Source organism: Monodelphis domestica, chromosome 6, assembly GCF_027887165.1.
Source record: "Monodelphis domestica isolate mMonDom1 chromosome 6, mMonDom1.pri, whole genome shotgun sequence".
In the NCBI taxonomy this organism is placed as follows: domain Eukaryota; kingdom Metazoa; phylum Chordata; class Mammalia; order Didelphimorphia; family Didelphidae; genus Monodelphis; species Monodelphis domestica.
This window is the reverse complement of record NC_077232.1, coordinates 291705599-291724377: the sequence shown is the minus strand read 5'-3', so window position 1 is coordinate 291724377 and position 18779 is coordinate 291705599. Positions and strand designations below refer to the sequence as shown.

Here is an 18779-nt window from a genome sequence, read left to right as displayed (position 1 = left end):
TGCTATTGTTTGGATAAAAATGCCTATACTAAAACTTGAACAATCTGCTTTCCAAAGCTCCAGAATTCTCCTCTGTTGAGAATTGGAAATGACCTTAGAGTCCAATATCCTGCTTTTACAGATGAGGAAATTGAGGTACAAAGTGATCTGCTCAGAGTCACACAGCTACCAAGTATTTATTTCCTTATAGTGTTAATCATCTGGCCTGTCACCTTCTCTAATTCAGTTGATTTCAACCCAATCAAAATTGAAGGTTGTTAGTAATTGTAACTAAGTAATAGGACCTTAAAAGATGCTATGCTTTTGATTCAGATCTGACTAGTTCTTGCCAAGAAAAGTTCACATTAGGCTACAATGTAGTGCTGCTTTGGGGATGTGCCAATAGTAAGGAGACTGGTCAGAACCAATAAGAAAGAGTCAGTAAGAAAAGAGATCTCTTTCTAAGACAGGACTATTCTTGTTTAACTGCAGGAAAGCACAACATTGCTATAAAATCATGAACCAGAAAGCTAGGGACAATTTCTGAAGTTCCATCTACCCCTATGTCTCTACATTTTTTTTTTTAATAAAAGAAGGTCAGTGCATGTTCAGTAGCATTTTCCAAGTTCAAATCTAATGGTGCACTCATGGATAAATGGACAAGACATATATAATATGAGAGTCCTGGGATTTTACTGGGTTCATAGATGTCTATATCTAACATTTTAATAGTTCATTGTCTTATTATTAGAATTTTCTAGGATTCAGTGAAGTGGCACTAATTGTAATTAACTGATTTAGTACTGCTATAGCAGTGTCTCTGCCTCAGAAATTATTTTTCAAAATGGTCCAGAAAATGAGTTCATAAAGGAAATAGGAAGAAGGATAGGGAATGGTCTTATTTTAGAGTGATGTCCTTAAGCCATTAGAAGGGCTATTTTTCCAAACTTTTTTTTCAGCTAGTGATACCAATATCCTTAATTCAATTATTTCCCACTTCCCTTTAAAGGCTTAATTTTTTCCCAATTAATAAGAAGTTATTTTCTCTCTCTCTCTCACCTTTCCCTTTCCCTTTTAGCAAATATACTTAGTTAAGCAAAAAAAAAATTCCTTTATTGTTTTTATCTGAAAATGTATGTCTCATTCAACATCTTGAGACTTTTCTAACTTTTAACAGCGTCTGAAATTGGAGTCTCATTGGAGTCATCCAAATATAACTTGTAGACTGTAGCTCAAATTGGATGCTTATCATGCCCCTGTCATGGACTGAATTGGTCTGCAGAGCCTAGAACAAATGGCATCTGTAACTTGCATCGCTCCATTGAAGTTATATCATAGAACCTTAGATTTTTCTATTCCAACTTGTGTGAGAAGAACACTGAACTTAATAGCTGCTTGGAGACCTCCTTGGACAGTGCATTCCCCCTTGTGGACAGCTCTTAACATTAGGAAGTTTTGCCTAAAATCAGGATTCTCTTGGTCTTTTTGCAGTTTCCACTCATTTCTCTTGAATACCTTCTCTGGGGACAAAAAAGCACCCGTTAATAGCAACGATAATGAACAACTTTGTGATTAGGTCCAAATTGCCAACATTATAAACAAGTTATTGTTCTTTTGTCAAGGTTTGCTTTTTTAAGCCAGATGATAATTTTTAGGTTTGTTATTATCAGTGTAAATTTTCACATACTTTGTTTAGAAAAGAAAACTATAGCAATGACATTTGTTTAGTCAGAACAGGCTGCAAGTGAGGAAGGGGAACCAAATTTATTTGTTTCTCTCTCTTTCCCTCTCTCTCTCTCTCTATCTTCCCCCTCTCTCTCTTTTCTCCTCTCTCTCTCCCCCTCTCTTTCTTACCCCCTTTTCTACCTCTCTCTACTTCTCTTTCCCTCTTTCTCTCCCTCTCCCTCCCTCTCTGTTTTTCTCTTTCTCACCATCCCTCTCTCTCTGTCTCTCCCTACCCCCCCCTCTCACACACACAGCCTTTTCATAAACATACACTAAATATTTTTCTATACCAGATGATACTGTGACATCTATAATTGTTTTTGGCAAATAACTTTAGACCAAATGAATTTCTCTGAAAGGGTGGAAAGCAGGTGGATATATTTAATTATGCACACAATACATTGCACTTAGATACAGTGTTTCTCAATATTTCTCACTATAACTAAACTTGAAAATTCAAAAATTCTTGAAAATAGCATTTGACCTATATACAAACCAGTCATTGGCTTCTAGGTTGGGTATGATCATGCATTAACTAGTTGCCATCCAATTTATGCTAAAGTTGTTATTGTGTGGTTGGAATTTGTTCCTGTACAAAGATTGTAAATTTCTATTATAAATACCAATTTGAATTGTGATTCACTATGAATCACAATGTAAAATTATAGGCCTTGACTTTTCTTAATTACATTTTTTCGTAGGCCTCCTAATTTGTAAAACTCAGAAGTGTCCAATGCTTCTCTTGTTCTTGAATAAATTAGTGAAAATCTGTTTGGCCAGCAAGCCCCTGATGTGCTTTAAAATAGGAGGCATTTTATCAGTATACTTTTGAGACCTTGAGATAAATAATCATTTTCCTTTTGATTTTACCTCTAAAGGCAGGACCAAACTGAAATTTGATTCCATTAAGAAAAAAACAAAACAAAATGATTTAGTGTATAATTCCACTATTACCTGATAAATGCTGTGATTTGAAGAAACATAGACCTTTTATCAAAAATTTGGTAATTACCATACAAAAGGAATTTTTAGTATACTCTGCAGTGAAAGATTCTAGCTATTGTTTAATAACAGAAGAGAGTACAGCCACTTATTTTATACGTATATACTTATTTTCCAGTTGTTTATTTTAATTAGTTATTGATTGATGTAATTTGGTCTCCTATCTAGGCTTGAAATGCAGTAGCCACTCAGGGGCCTGATCCCATTACTGGTTGCCTTGGGAGCTTTAACTTGCTTTGCTTTTCTGATCCGGGCTAGTTTGCTTCTCTTTAGGAAGCCTGGCCCTACTCCCTATGGTGGGACTCCCCTTATTGGTGGCAGACTTATCAAGGGTACTTTTGACTAGGTTTTGTTGTTGTTTGTTGAGTTGTTTCAGTTGTGCTTGACTCTGGTCCCATTTGGGGATTTCTTGGCCAAGACACTGCAGTGGTTTGCCATTTCTTTCTCTAGCTTATTTCACAGATGAATAAACTGAGGTAAACAGGATTAAGTACTTGCCCTGGGTCATACAGTCAGGAAGTAGATAATGCTTTGTGACCCCATTTTTTTTTTTAGCAGAGATACTGGAGTGGTTTGCCATTTCCTTCTCCATCTCTTTTCACAATAAATTGAGGCAAACAGGGAAAAGTGATTTGTCCACCATCGCACAGCCAGTGAGTGTCTGAGGCCAGATTTGAACTCATAAAGATGTTTTCTTCCTTTCAAGCTGGGTGCTCTATCCATTGCACCACCTAGATTCCCCTTGAGTAGGCTTTGGCCCCATTCAAAACTCTGACTGGATGCTCTAATCTCCCAAGTTCAGTCTCTTCCAGGAGAAAAGGATCACGTTTGTGAACCACCTCACTTGGCCCCATGAAAGTTTCTAAGAACTGCTTTTTGATTGACCGCTTTCAAATACATTGGATAGTTTTTACCTCCTTGAATATTTTTTCAGGCCATGGTCACCTATCCTATTAGATATGTCAGTGACTTTAGTATTCCCTCGTCTGCAGGATTGGCATCCTTATATATCTCCTGACAGTCTACCTACCATGCCCAAGACTCCCCTCTGATTCTTTTAATATCAGGGGCATGATATGATTTTCATTATTGTTAACAATTTACTGAACCCAATGTGTTAGGTAGTGTATTAATTATATGTGACAGTCCTTGTCACATAGAGTTAGAATTGATGTCCCAAGGACCTGTCTGGTACTGAGGCTCTAAAAGGCCATTTTCTGCTTGTGGCAAAATGCTGAGCTGGAGGGTTGCATAATGTAGGCCAATGACTGGCCATAAACACAAGCCAGCTGGTAGTTTGAGGTTTCTAAACGAGTCTTCCATTTCTCTGAAAGTTGTGTTTATGCATCCTGCCTTTGTTGGGGTCAAAGCCTGTCTCTGGCCCATGAGGGAGCTGTGACTCTAGACAAGTTTTTACCCACAATGTCCCAGGCAACTCTCAAAGAGGAGAAGTGTCAGGACCCTTGCTGATCTGGATTGTTGGAGGGAGCTTTTTCATGAGGAGTTCCCAGCACTGATAAAATGGTGGCTCCAAACCAAGGACCACATAATAAAAACCACTGCAATTCATGGGGAAACTTTTCACAGAGGTACAAAACACTCATCTTACCATTTACCAACCAAATATGCCTAGTGAAAACTGTCATAAGGGGGAAAATCATCTAAAGCTCTATCTCCATTCATTGAATTGAATTCTAGGGTATTTCTGGGCTCTCTTAAGGTTGAACCCCCCCTTCACAAAAATGTGTTCAAAGAGCAGACACCTAAATAACTGCTGAGTGAATAGAATTTACCACTATGAGAAAAAGATGGCGCCTGGGTATTGAGAGTGAGAGAGTAGGTGGTGGAGTAATCAGTTTTCTGTCATCCTTGGGTAAGAAAGAATAGGAAGGTCATGGGGGAACATAAGAGCCTTCCCTGTCTTCAGGGAAGATCCTTGGCACAATTGCCAGCTTCTTAATCCAACAGATTGAATTTGACTTTGATCTGGAATCTCTCAATCCAGCCCTTCAAAATCTAGTTCCTTTACACTGCCATCTTCCCTCTTCTACAGCCTCCTGCATCCTCTGTGTGTGTGCGTAGGTATGTATGTTATGCCTATTTTAGAGAAGAATCTGTCCTTAATTGTGAAAGCGGCTAACAGAATTAAAAATGGATAATATTACTATTGCCCATCAATTATTCAATCAAAAAACAGTAATTAAATGCCTACTAATTGCCAGGCACTATGCTAGTTCAGGGATATAAAGAAAAAGAATTTCAGACTTCAAGGACTTTAAATTCTAATGGGAATAATAATCTGCACATAATAAATGTATGAAAAATATGGAAGACAGCCAGGTGGCATAGCGGCTAGAACCCTGAGTAGGGAATCAGAAATATCTAAGTTCAAATCTAGCCTCAGACACACACTAGCTGTGGATTAAATTAAAATTAAATTAAATTAAATTAAAATTAAACCAAATTAAACCTGGTGAAGACTTATTCTGTTTAACTCAGGTCCACAACTTTAAAATGGAGATAGTGATGAAAGCACCTACCTTCAAGAGCTGTTGTGAGGATCAAATGAGATAATTATAAAACCTGGCACATAGTAGGTGCTATATCAATGCTGGTTATTCCTCTTTTTATTGTTGTTATTATTATATAAAATATAAACAGAAATAAATAGGGCTAGGCACTAGAGCTATGATTTCACTGATATAAGGAACTCTTGGATTGAGAAAACTTCCCAAAACTATGCATGGTGGTACCCTCGTTCCAGTTTATTTAGAGAAATGCCTAAAACACTGAGAAATAGAGGGTTTTGCCCAAGGTTTCAAAGTAAGGATGTGTGTGTGTGTGTGTGTGTGTGTGTGTGTGTGTGTGTAAATCTTGAACCCAGGTCTTCAGAGGCCATATCTCTTTCCACAGCACCATACTGCCTTCTTATATGTAAAGTCTATCCAGAATAAAAATAGTGAATAATCAATCAAGTTTATTTAGCAAAGGTAGGGAGAAACTATTTTTAAAAATTGATATAACACTACAAAGATGGAAAATAGATCAGACAAAATAGAATTTGCAAATCAAATCCCATTTCTTTCCCCCAGGGAACAGATAGGGCAGGTAGCGGAATAGTCCATAGTCAGTGAAACTGAGAAATGTTTCAGTTATTCTGCTCTTTTCTCCTCCAAACAGACCCACTGCCCTCTATTATTATTCCAGGGGCACCAAGTGCCTTGAATCACATTAAATTCTTTCCCTAAAATATAACATTCAGAAGATTTCTCTCAACAATGCCATTGAATCATTATACTTTAAAAAAAAGAATCATTTGGTGTGATCTCTGAAACAATATCCTGTAGCATCAAAGCAAAGATGATCCACTTTATATTTATGGATTTTAAAATCATTTTATACTTTAAGAGGAAGTTTAAAGAAAAGTCTAAAGAATTTAAAACTGACCAGAGTAATCAGGTATTGCAGATAAGAAAATTAAAACAAATTAATTTTTTGGTTTAGATTGTTTTTTAGTCATATCTCAGTCACATCAGACTCTTCATGACCCTATTTGGGATTTTCTTGGTATAAATACTGGAGTTGTTTGCCACTTCCTTTTCCAATTTATTTGACAGATGAGGAGATTGAGTCAAACAGAATTAAGTGAGTTGCCCAGGGTCACACAGGTAGGATGTATCTGAGGCAGTATTTGAATGTATCTTCCTGACACTAGGTCTGGCCCTCAATCCGCTGCACCATGTAGCACCAGTAATTCTGAAATGCACAATTCAGTAGCAGACTCCTTCCTCTGTTGAAGATTTAATTAATTAATTAATTTTATTTCCTGTTAATTTTATTTCTAATTAAGAAAAATGGTGAAATTATAGTCATTATACTTTAATAATTATTCTTTTTAAAAATCAACTCCCTGCATCTGTCTTCCAACTCCCCTCTTCAGTTTTTGAAGAGAAGTGCCAGGTCTGAGGTCTTTGGGATTCTTTTTGAATTTCTTGAAATTTTCACTTGGGATAAAATCTTAGTGCAGTGAGGCTAACTGGAATTGGCAGAGAAATGTAAGAGAATCACTAACCAGGAGAAAAGATACTTTTTTATCCTCTAGGTCAGGGGTTCTTATCCTGGGGTTCATGAACTTGCAACTTTCAATATGTTGATAAATGTGCTACAGTATCATTGGTTTCCTTTGTAGTTCCATACATTTTAATTTATGCATTTAAAAAGATTCTTCTGAGAAGGTTTTCATAGATTTCACTCGACACTGCCAAAGGGGTCCTGGATACAGAAAGTGCTTAAGAACCCCTGTTCTAGATACTTCATTACAGTTTTCCTTGAGATAGCCTTGTGTGGTAGAAATAGCAATGAGGTTGGTCATCAAGTCTTGGTTCAAGCATGTATTAAGCATTGTCCTAAGGACAGAGAATTAGGAAGACAAGCAAAAGACAGTCCCTGTTCTCCAGGAGCCCACAATCTGTTGGGAAATAAGAGATTTAGGCTGCCATGCTATCTTTGATATTTACTAGCTGAAGTTAATCTCTTGGAATATGAGGTTCATTGTGTGTAAAATAGAGATTACAGTTCTTATCTTACCCCTCATAGCATTATGCAAGGGGATCTATTATTTCTACTTTTATTACCTTAAGAAAGGAAAATACCCAAATAGTGCTCAATTTAGGGCTTCATTTCTATGCATTTAGGCACTTACACTCCTTGAACTGATTTATTTCATTGGCATGTTTCTAGCAGTTTGTACTTCATTTCCATGGCTTCAGTAGTAGTAGTAGTAATAGTAGTAGTAGTGGTAGTAGTAATAGGTGCAAGGATAGTAGTAATAATAGTAGTAACGATAGTAGTAGTAGTAGTAGTGCTAAGAGCAGTAGTAGAAATAATAGTAGTAATAGTACTAATATCAGGAGTAGTAATCATAGAAGAAGTAATAATAGTAGCAATAGTAGTAATAAAAAGTGTTAGTAGCAACGAAAAGTGGTAGTAGTACTAATAGCAGTAGTAATAATAATAGAAATAGTAGTAGTAATAAAAAAGTAATAGTAGCACTAATTGCAGTAGTAGTAAGAATAGAAGTAGTAGTAATAAAAAAGTAGTAGTAGCACTAATAGCAGTAGTAGTAAGAATAGAAGTAGTAGTAATAAAAAAGTAGTAGTAGCAATAAAAAGTAGTAGTAGTACTAATAGCAGTAGTAGTAAGAATAGAAGTAGTAGTAGTAATAAAAAGTAGTATTAGCACTAATAGCAGTAGTAGTAAGAATAGAAGTAGTAGTAGTAATAAAAAGTAGTAGTAGCACTAATAGCAGTAGTAGTAAGAATAGAAGTAGTAGTAGTAATAAAAAGTAGTAGTAGCACTAATAGCAGTAGTAGTAAGAATAGAAGTAGTAGTAGTAATAAAAAGTAGTAGTAGCACTAATAGCAGTAGTAGTAAGAATAGAAGTAGTAGTAGTAATAAAAAGTAGTAGTAGCAATGAAAAGTAGTAGTAGTGCTAATAGCAGCAGTAGTAATAATAGAAGTAGTAGTAGTAATAAAACAGTAGTAGTAGTACTAATAGCAGTAGTAGTAAGAATAGAAGTAGTAGTAATAAAAAAGTAGTAGTAGCAATAAAAAGTAGTAGTAGTACTAATAGCAGCAGTAGTAATAAAAAAGTAGTAGTAAAAAAGTAATAGCACTGATAGCAGTAGTAATAATAGAATTAGCAGTAGTAATAAAAATATTAGTGATAAAAAGTAGTTGAAATAAAAAATAGTAGTAGCATTAATAGTAGTAATAATCATAGAAGTAGTAGTAGTAATAAAAAGTAAGTACTAATAGTAGTAATCATAGAAGCAGTAGTAATAATAAAAGTATTAGTAGCTATAAAAAGTATCAGTAGTACTAATAGTAGTAGTAATCATAGAAGTAGTAGTAGTAATAAAAAAAAGTAGTTGTACTATTAATAGCAGTAGTAGTAGTCATAGGAGTATTTGAGGGTCAGGGAAAATAAGGGACTTGGACAGGGACTTAGAGCCAGTAAGCATCAGAGACAAAACTTGAAAGCAAACCATCTTCCTTCTACATCTCGCCTCAGAGAAGGAATGCATATGGCGATGCCTTCCATGGGGCAGGTCCACCCTGTTCTCCTTGACTCCCTAAGCTCAGCTGTAGTGGGAATGCCCCCTGGTTATTGGGAAGTTTCTGAGTAGTATGAATTTCAGTTTGAAGTAGATCCTTGATTCTATTCATCATGGAGACTTTAGAATCCCAACTTTGACTTCTAATTATTCCCTGGGGATGGGAGTAGTGTCTTAGGCTGAGCTGCCTCCTCTCTCTGACCTTTGTTCTTATGGTCAGTGAGTTAGGTGAGTGTTTAGTTTTTTTCTAGGAAAACATTTTTCAATCATTAAACTGCTGGGTAAAGAATGTGGAAAAACAGGATTTTTTCCTCTTAATCTCTTCTTGTCCTTTGTAGAAGGCCTGGAGTGAGAGAAGCCAGAGTTCTGATTTGGGCCATGATGAATGGGGATGTGGCAGTGATTTCTCCTTTCTTGACAGCATGTCAAGCCTCAGGAGACCCCACATTGACCCCAGCTCGTGAGCTCACTTCTATTTTCATTCTTGCTGTATTGCCATACATTGTTGAAGGGCTATCAAATATTCCCAGTCGGAGAAGGCATATGTCTCACAAAAAGGAAATCAAACTTCTACCGGGTAGTTTTCGAGAGATTTATTTATACTGTTTATGTCTAGATTGTTGTTTGGAAATCTGCTTTTCATACCATAGACCTATGGCTCTGTTGGCCAATGTGGATTTTTGTAAACATGGAGCCATGGAGAGAAAAGCCTCAGCTGAACTTTTGGAAATGCCACACACTTTATGGTCTATTGGTCTACTGACTGCTCCCCACTGGACACGCCATTCCCCCATTTCTGGCTGTCCTCCATGGCTAGTATACCTTCCCCCACTCAGCTCCATCTACTTCCTTCAGGTACCAGCTTCTGTATGGCGAGATCTTTCCTGGGTCCCCCAGCTGCTTGGGTCTTCTCCGTCTGCTAAGTATGTTTCTGATATCTATCTAATTAGTCATCTGTTGAGTTGAATGTGAGTTCCATAAGAGCAAGGGCATTTTTTTCAAATCCCTAGTGCTTAGCGCAATGCCAGGCACATAGTAGATGCTTGTTGGTTAATTGATTGAAAATGAAGAGGGAAAATTTCAGCCGGAGAACAACAGTGGAGTGCTTGAGTTGGAGTCAGGAAGAATTTGAGTTCAAATCCTCTCTTGGACATTCACTAGACATGTAATTGGGGAGGTCATTAATCTCTCTCAGGCTCAGTTTCTTCATCTATAAATTGGAATAATATAGCATTTGGATCACAAGGATATTATGAGGATCAAGTAAAAAAGTATGTATTAATTCATACCTTCTAAAGAATCAATATGTATTCTCATTTTATGTATATATATTATATTCACAAGTAAAACACTATATAAATGTTAACTATATATTTCATATTCCAACTTGACTTTATTATTCAATATTATGCATTCTAATTTTATATGTATATATTTGTGTGCATATATGTATATACTTAAAATACTACTTAAATGTTAACTATTATTAGCATTAGAAGATTTATTTGAATGCTCTGATATGTCAAGGATTCTTATTTTTGTCTATTTGGGTTTTTCCATTCCAATCTGTGTTGGGTAAAGAACTAAGCAGCAAAACAAATGAAAGCTTGGATCTGTGGATCTAAAAGAGAGCTGAAGAATCCAAATGAATATGGAAAACTAAAACAAAAATCAACTTTACAATATGCTACTCCTAATTGTGGGCATTCCCCAAGGTTCTTTCTTAGGCCTCCTATTGGTATTCTCTCTATACTTTCTCTTTTAATGGCTTCATCAGTTCCCATAGGCTTAATTAATCATCTCTGTGCAGGTGCCTAACAGATCCATAAATCCAGCCCTCTCAAGTCTCTCCTCTGAGCTGCAATCATGCATCACAAATTGCCTATTGAACATTCCATACTGGATGTCCTGGAACAAACTCAAATGCCCCACATAGAACTCATTATCTTTCTCTCCCATGTCTATCCCTCTTCCAAATTTCCCAGTTCTTTTGAAGGAGTTACCATTCTTCCAGTCTTCCACATTGGTAGCCTTAGTTTTATTCTTGACTCCATCTCTCTTTGTTCCACATCAGTTGCCAAATTATCTCCATATCACCCCTCAAGTCCCACCTCTTCTTTCTACTTCCTCTTGCCTAGATTATTACAACAGCTTCAGACAGAATACATTTTGTTGGTAGACTTAGTTAGACTTGGAATTGCTTCTGACTTGGTTGGTAGAATCAATCAGTTTGTATTCCACTCATGTAGCTTGGCTACCCTGGAACAATGGAGAATGACTTTAGGAGAAAGTAACCATCCAAAAGAGTCATTAACTTGCTTATGAAGATTGAGTAAACAAATTTTGTGTTGATCCGTGGTGTACCCCATTTTTCATTCTACATAAAATTTCTTTCTGGAGTTAAAATTGAATTCTCATATCAATAAAAGTTTTTCAAGCATGTTGCAAAAGGCTAGGTAAGGTACTAGTAAGAAGAATTTTGATATTTCTACATTTAACATCTGAATGTTATAATAATAATGGTTCATAAAGCCATAAGCCTTAAATAATTTCATAGTGGTATAACACCTTATAGAAAGCAAGAAAGTTTTTTTCCTCCTCACTTTTTGCTTTTTATTTCTCTGGCTTGAAAAGGGTTAGTTTAAAGAACATTGGTTTTATTCTTGATTCATCCTCTTTCCTGTTAAATTTCTTGGATGCTATACATTGGTGACAAGATAAACACTTAAAACTCCATGGTAATGGATATTTTACCCATGCTCAGGTTTGGAAGGGAGCCGCCCTAGGGCAGCTACAAACTTAATTGGTCCTTACTCATCTGCTTTCTTCTAGGTGGATCAAGTTTGAAGAGAAAGTGGAACAAGGTGGAGAGAGATGGAGCAAACCTCATGTGGCCACGCTGTCCTTACACAGTTTATTTGAACTGAGGACATGCATGGAGAAGGGATCAATAATGCTGGATCGGGAAGCTTCCTCTCTCCCTCAGTTGGTAGGTAAGTATCATCCTTTGGTGACCTCCTTTTCCCTCCCTGCCTCTTTAAGTAAAATGACTTCTGGCAAAAATATAGCAGAACATTTTTTGTCCCTTGGTTAGAACAACCGTGAGTTAGAAGATTGAAGGCTTGTGTCTGACAGTGGTGGTACATTTGGGCCAGTCACATATATCCTTTGGTCTCATGTTGTTGTTCTTCCTTCATTTTTGAGAGGACAAATGACATTAGATGATGTCTTGACTGCCCATGAAAAATGCAACAGAGACTTACTTGTAGTACTACATGAAGTCTGTTGATGGTGTGTTCAGGGAAGACTGGCACCTCTGGTGCCTTAGGGATCACTAAGACCTTTTTGGTGTCTACTAATCACCCAACTTTTACCTGTGGCTCCAAGAAACTGTAGCATGCATAGTGGTCACACACCAGTAAAACTGTCTTAACAAATCGGCCAAATAAACCAAGTTGACAGGTTAGGGAGATGTCTACCTCAAGCCTCTGAAGACTTTCGCTGGTGGAATGGGTGGAAGAGAAGGCCATAAAGGTGACTAAAGCATGCACTGTAGAGTGTTTAGAGCTTGGTCAGCCATTGGAAAAAGCCAATGTTATCCACTGCATCCTTGGCCATCACCAGTCATCCTGACTGTTGTCTTGCCACTGGACTTTGATAACTCTGGAAGAGAGAGTGAGGCTGATGACTTTGTGCAATTCTGCCTCACTTAAATCCAATTCATGTTTAAGTCAAGACAAGACCTCATGTCATTGGTTCTCTTCAAAATGAAGGGTCCTTACAAACCAGGGACATTGGGGAAGGCTTCATGAAGAAGGCAGCATTTGAAATGGACTTTAATGGATGAGGGATAGAGGGACATCCAGTGGCAGACCTCCCATCAGCAGTTGGAGATGTAGGACTGGACTAGGTCAGAATATATCTGAACCAAACTCTCTCCTAGAACCTCCATGACTTCTCTTTCTGGGTATCTCATTACCTCCCAAGTCTGCCTGACTATATTTCTTTACATCGAGTCTAAATCTGGCTCTCTTGCACTTACAGCTATTTCTCTTAATTTTTTACTTTCCCCTCCCTCAAGCCATACAGAACACTGACAGCTATTGTTCTTTCATAAGACATGCTATTCTAATGAATGAATACAGTCCTCATACCCCTACCTCCCATGGATGGATCTGTAGCTATAATGACGATAATTCCATTGCCTTAGGTGACAATACAATGCATGCTACTTGGTTGAGAGAATTTCTCCTCTTTGACAAAGCTGTTGTGAATTAAAAATTGATATGTGGAACAGTGTTGGGTTATTGTTTTAAGGACTGGTTGGAAGAGTGAGAGAGAACAAAGACTACAGGAAGCACTTTCTCAGTGACTTAGGGAGGGGGGTCAATTTCAAAAGGGCTTCATAGTAAAAAGATTCAGGGTCCAGTTGGTGAGTAAAAATTGCAAGCTGAATTCTGATGTCAGAATTAATTTGACCACATGAAACCATGAAATGTTGAAGCAGGAAGTAATCTGTTAACTTAAGTACTTTAACTGGGCACACTTTTCTTGGGATTAAAAATCAACTGGTACTATTCAGAGAGGCAATTCTAGGCTGAATCTGAAACTGAGATTCTGCATTATTTGCTGCTCATATGCTAGTTTCTTATACTTACTGGATATAGACTCTAAAGAAAGAAGATATTTGGTCCTAAGGTACACAGAAATCTATGAACCTCTTCAATTATCACAAGAAAGATATTAGGATAGAGAAAGCCAAGGGTTCAGAAATGTTTTTAGTTAAATCTCTTATGCTACCTTTGTGGAGAAGACACAGAGGAGTGGGTGAGTCAGTAATATAGCGAGATAGATTTGGAACTAGCAAAATTTTTGTTGTTCTCTTGTGTCCAACCCTTCATGACCTCATGGATCATAGCTATACATGGGATTTTCTTGACAAGGATACTTGAATGGTTTTCCATTTTCTTCTATAGTGGATCAAATGGATCTTCTTGTTAGGCAATCAGAGGTTAGGTGACTTACTCAGGGTCACACAATTTAGGAAGTGTGTGAGACTGGATTCTAACTCTTCATGATTCCAGGCTCAGTGCTCTTAATCATTACAGAGGAAAAAAAATTAGAAGAAGAATAAAGCATAGAAGAAAAGGTGGAAATCATTACCATTTCACCCTGTGAAAAACAAAAAGAGCAGATTTCTTTCTTTCTTTCTTATGTATATATTTATACATATATAATTTAAGATTTTTATTTTTTTTCCAGAGTACATGTCAGTAAAAATTTCAATAATCATTTCTGACATTTTGCAATCCATGTTCTATTCCTCCCTCCTACTCTTCCCCCTTCCCCAAGGTAGCAGGTAATATAATATAGGTTGAACATGTGTTATCATACAATACATATTTCCAGGTTCATCATATTATGACAAAAGAGGAAATTAAGTGAAAAATGCTTTAATATGCATTCGGATGTCATCAGTTTCTTCTGTAGCAGTCTTTTCTTCATGAGTCCTTTAGTTGTCCTGGATTTTGCATCGCTGATAATAGTTAAGTCATTCACATAATTTATTGTGGTTACTTTGTACAAAGTTCTCTTGGTTCTGTTCACTTCACTTCATATCCCTTCAAATAAGCATTCAGGTTTCTGGAGAGTTGTGAGACAATAAGAAATACTAGAACAAAGATTGAGAAAGTAGAAGAAAATGTAAATAATCTCATCAGAGGCACAGCTTGAATGTCAGTGTCCTCTTGGTTCAGGTTTGATATTTGGGTAAAACGTAAATAAGTCACTGAACATTTAACACACACAGTTTTACTTTGCCCTTACATAACAAAGATAAATCAGCACTTAATATCTGTGGAAGCAGCTCCTCTAATCGCCATATAGAAATGCATCTGGTCATCAAGACAGAGTAAGATTATTTGTGTGGGCTTCAGAAATTCATCAAGTCTGTTTCCATATGGTTGAGACATTTTCTGTCTTTAGATGACCAGGAAACTGAGGCCATTCAAGATTTTTACTAGACCTCCCCCATCTTGTCTGGACCAGAGGAAATGAGGTGGTAAAGGAAGCAGTCTCATGGAAGCTGGGGCCAATATTTTTGACATTGAATGTTTTTCCAACAAAAACTAGTTGACCAGCAGTGAAGGATGTTATAGAGAAGATTCATGTCTGGGATGAGAGTTGGATCAGATGATCTCAAGTGTCCTTTCCCTCTCTGATTTTAATTTGTGATTTTGGATGGGGCAGGTCCTATATTACTGTGAAGATAAATATTTAAAATAGATGATGCCTTTTGTGAAGCTGTCCTTAGAATCAATGCAGTGGCATAATCATCAAAGGGAAGCTATCTTGACTATGACTGGTTCTTCAATATAGCTTTCCTTAATTGGGCCATGTGCTGAAACTCGTATAGCAAATAGCTGGAGAGTGAGGCTATGCTATGGTCAAGTAGAAATTGACAGGACCTTTGTGTCTCTGTTTTACTTGCCATCAGCTTTTATTTTCTCATGGAAACTATTTCTCCAATCTCCAAATATTTACTTTAAAAATAGACACTGTCTTAAAACCTCAAGCAAGGAGCTCTCTTTCAAGAATCCTCACCCACTGATTAGTCTGTCCTCCTAGTTCCCAGGGCTAAACTAACCAGTTAGCCGACATAGGCTGGCACCGATGATGCAAGTGACCAAGGATGGCTGAATTAAGGACTATGTCAGAAAGAAACAAAATATATAGAGTGGGGAGAGGAGCCTATTAAAAATTCCTTAAAAAAACTCACTTTTCATCAGAGCTAAAGATTAAAAGGGCACAAAGACTGAATTTTAGTGGTTTTGAGCCTGGGCAAGTGGGGGAATAATGGAAATCAAAAGGGAAAAATTGGTAGGAGAATATTTTTGGGGAAATATAATAAATTCAGTTTTAGACCTGTGAAGTTTCAGGGTTGGATCTTACATTCACATGGACATATCTAGGAAGCTAAGAGGAAGAATTTTGGCCAGAAGTTGGGATGGAAATGCCTAGTTAGGAATCTTTCTGTAAGGTGATAACTGATGTAGTGGGATTGATTGAGATCACTGATGGAGATAATAAAGAAAGAAAAAAAGAAATATTTGGGAATTAGAATCAAGTGTAGCAAAGGAGAGAGTGAAGAAGAGAATTAAATAAGTAGAAAACCAGTAGGGAGCAGAGCAGAGGAAAGTAAAGCAGTAATGAGAAATAAGATATGGTCAAATGTTGCAATAAGATCAATGAAAGTGATGACTGTGAAAAAGACCATTAGATTTGGAAATTAATAGGTCATTAATGACTTTTAAAAGAGGAATTTTAATGGAGCCAGAAATTCTATTGGATGGACTTTTGCATGTGAGTTGTAATGAAACAATGAATTTAGACTAGAGGCAGGATGGTGAGAGCCCCGGATTTGGAGCTGGGAAGACTCATCTTCAAAATATGCCTTAGATCTTTACTAGCTGTGTGACTGTTCACTTATGCAGTAAAGGCACTTCATCTCTCTCAGCCTCGATTTCTTTATCAGTAAAATAAAAATAATAGTAGCACCTACTTAACAGAGTTGTTGTAAGGACCAAGCAAGACTACACACACACACACACACACATCCATATCCATATCCATATTCATATTCATATATATGTAGAAAGAGAGGAAGATAGCCTAACGTGTTGACTATTGTTATGAATAAAAAAAGCATGAATCAAGCACTTATGCTGTGCTTAGACTCTGCTAAGTGTTGGGACTGCAAATACAGACATGAAGATGGTCCCTGCTCTCAAGGACCTTATACTCCCAAAAGAAGAAGACAGCACATATAGAGGAGTGGTGTCTAGTGAGAAATATTTTAGTTTGGAAAGCTACAGAGATTGTGAGTAGAGTCACAGGAGAGTAGATTGATATTTCATATTTAGGAGCAATGAGAAAAAAGTCGATTTATGGTTGTTGAGTTATTGTGTGTGTGTGTGTGTGTGTGTGTGTGTGTGTGTGTGTTCTAGAACTGGAGAGGCATCAATGGGGGGGGGAAGTTGACAAGATACAACCTGTGGAAATTGATATGGTAGTCAAGTGAAGTGAGGCATGATTGGAAACAGTCCTAGATGTGGTAGGCAACTGAGGCAACCAGTAATCAGTACAGAGAGGGAAGGGGGAGGAGAATTCTAATTCTGTCTGCTTGTAAAATAGAAGGGAGAGATGGGAGGAAATCTCAAGGTGGTCAGGGTCAAGGAAAGAGTTTTGTTTTATTTTAAGAAAAGGAAAAACCTATACATATTTGTCTGGAGAAATGAAGGAGGCTTGAAGATAAAAGAGTGAGTAAATCATTGATTTGGAGCAAAGTCTTAGAAGAGACAGAAGGGAATATCACTGACAGTACAAATTTAGGGATTAACCTTAGCAAGGAACTATGAGTCTAGTGTGGAAGTTACTACTAATTCATTTAACAAAATGGCTGATGGTAAGATTCTTAGTTAGATGGTCCCTTTGTATGACTGAGGGAGAGAATCTCAGTTGTGGGAGTCTTAGTTTCCTGGTCTTTGGGAGGCCAGAATATTTCAGGGATATGAAGGATACTTATGGTCAAGTGCCTTATTGTAAGGGTAGGTGTGGAGTGAAGAAAACTCTGCCAAATAGTGACCTCTTTGCGAAGGGAAGGAGGATAACCTGGGGGCTAGTAGAGAACTTCCAGAAAGATCTACCTAGTGTGATATAACTGGATACATCGACTTCCTAATGTAGAAATGCAGGAATATCTTGGATCTTGGATCTTGGAGTTAGAGAGGTCTCAATGTTTCTATCGTGGAACCCATGCCTGCACAAGAATCCCCTATAATGGGAGAGAACTAGAAACACAAGTAGCACTCTTCACAGTCTACATAGAAATCCAGAGTCCCGATATCTAGAGCATGTAGGTACTATTCTCAGTTTAGTACAAGCACTGGGAAGGCAATTTCCTTTTGCTTGCTCTCCAGATCCTATTAGCCTGGACAGTATCCTATCCTATCATACCTACACTTGGCACCCTAGTCTATGATAAACTAAGTTGTATATGTTTCTCTCTGCTGTTTTTTCATTATTATAAATCCACAATAGTTTTTTTTTCTTGCTTTCTAAGAACAAAGTGAGTTTCAACTGTCCTTTAGGAGAGTGATCTTAGCAAATGTAGGGAATCAATCAATCAATCACCAAGCATTTATTAAGCATCTAATACATTTCAGGCATTGTAGCAAGTGCTGGGGATACAGTCTAATGGAGGAGACAATATTTACATTTTGGTAGATAGATACATCAAGTAGATGGAAATTAACCTTAGAGGGGAAGGCAATAGCAGTGGGGGGAGGAAAGTTGTACAGGACAAAGAAAGAGGGAGGTTTTTTAACATAATCTTGAAGGGTGTCAGGTAGTCTAAGAGACAAAAGAAAAAGGAGAGTCTTCTAGTCATGGGAGACTGTCATTGTAAAGACATGGAAATTGGAGATGTGGTGTGAGTAAACAACAATTAGACCAGTGTGGCTGGACTTACTTATAGTGTGCATGGATAGGTGTGATGGCTATTAAAACTAGAAATATATTAAGGGAGGTTTAAGTAGTAGATGAATTTGCACTGGGTCAAAAAGGAGAGGGAGAGAGAGAGAGAGAGAGAGAGAGAGAGAGAGAGAGAGAGAGAGAGAGACAGAGACAGAGAGACAGAGAGACAGAGAGAGACAGAGACAGAGAGAGACAGAGACAGAGACAGAGAGACAGAGAGAGACAGAGAGACAGAGAGACAGACAGAGACAGAGACAGAGAGAGACAGAGACAGAGAGACAGACAGACAGAGAGACAGAGACAGAGAGATAGAAAGAGAGAGAGACAGAGAGACAGAGAGACAGAGAGAGACAGAGAGAGAAAAGAGCAGTATCCCAAAGAACCAAAGAGGCTAGTGACCAAGAGAAGAAGGTATTCAACAGT

At 37.4% G+C, this 18779-nt stretch overlaps 1 protein-coding gene across 9 annotated transcripts in view; it reads left to right on the top strand.

Annotated features, from left to right (window-relative positions):
• The window catches only part of SLC4A4 (solute carrier family 4 member 4), a 523229-nt gene that overhangs the window by 294846 nt on the left and 209604 nt on the right, over positions 1–18779 (top strand). For all 9 annotated transcript variants that reach the window (XM_056803353.1, XM_007495656.3, XM_056803351.1 and 6 more), the window contains one exon: positions 11655–11815. In XM_056803353.1, coding sequence (XP_056659331.1) covers positions 11655–11815 — 161 coding nt within the window. The remainder of the gene's footprint in view (positions 1–11654; positions 11816–18779) is intronic.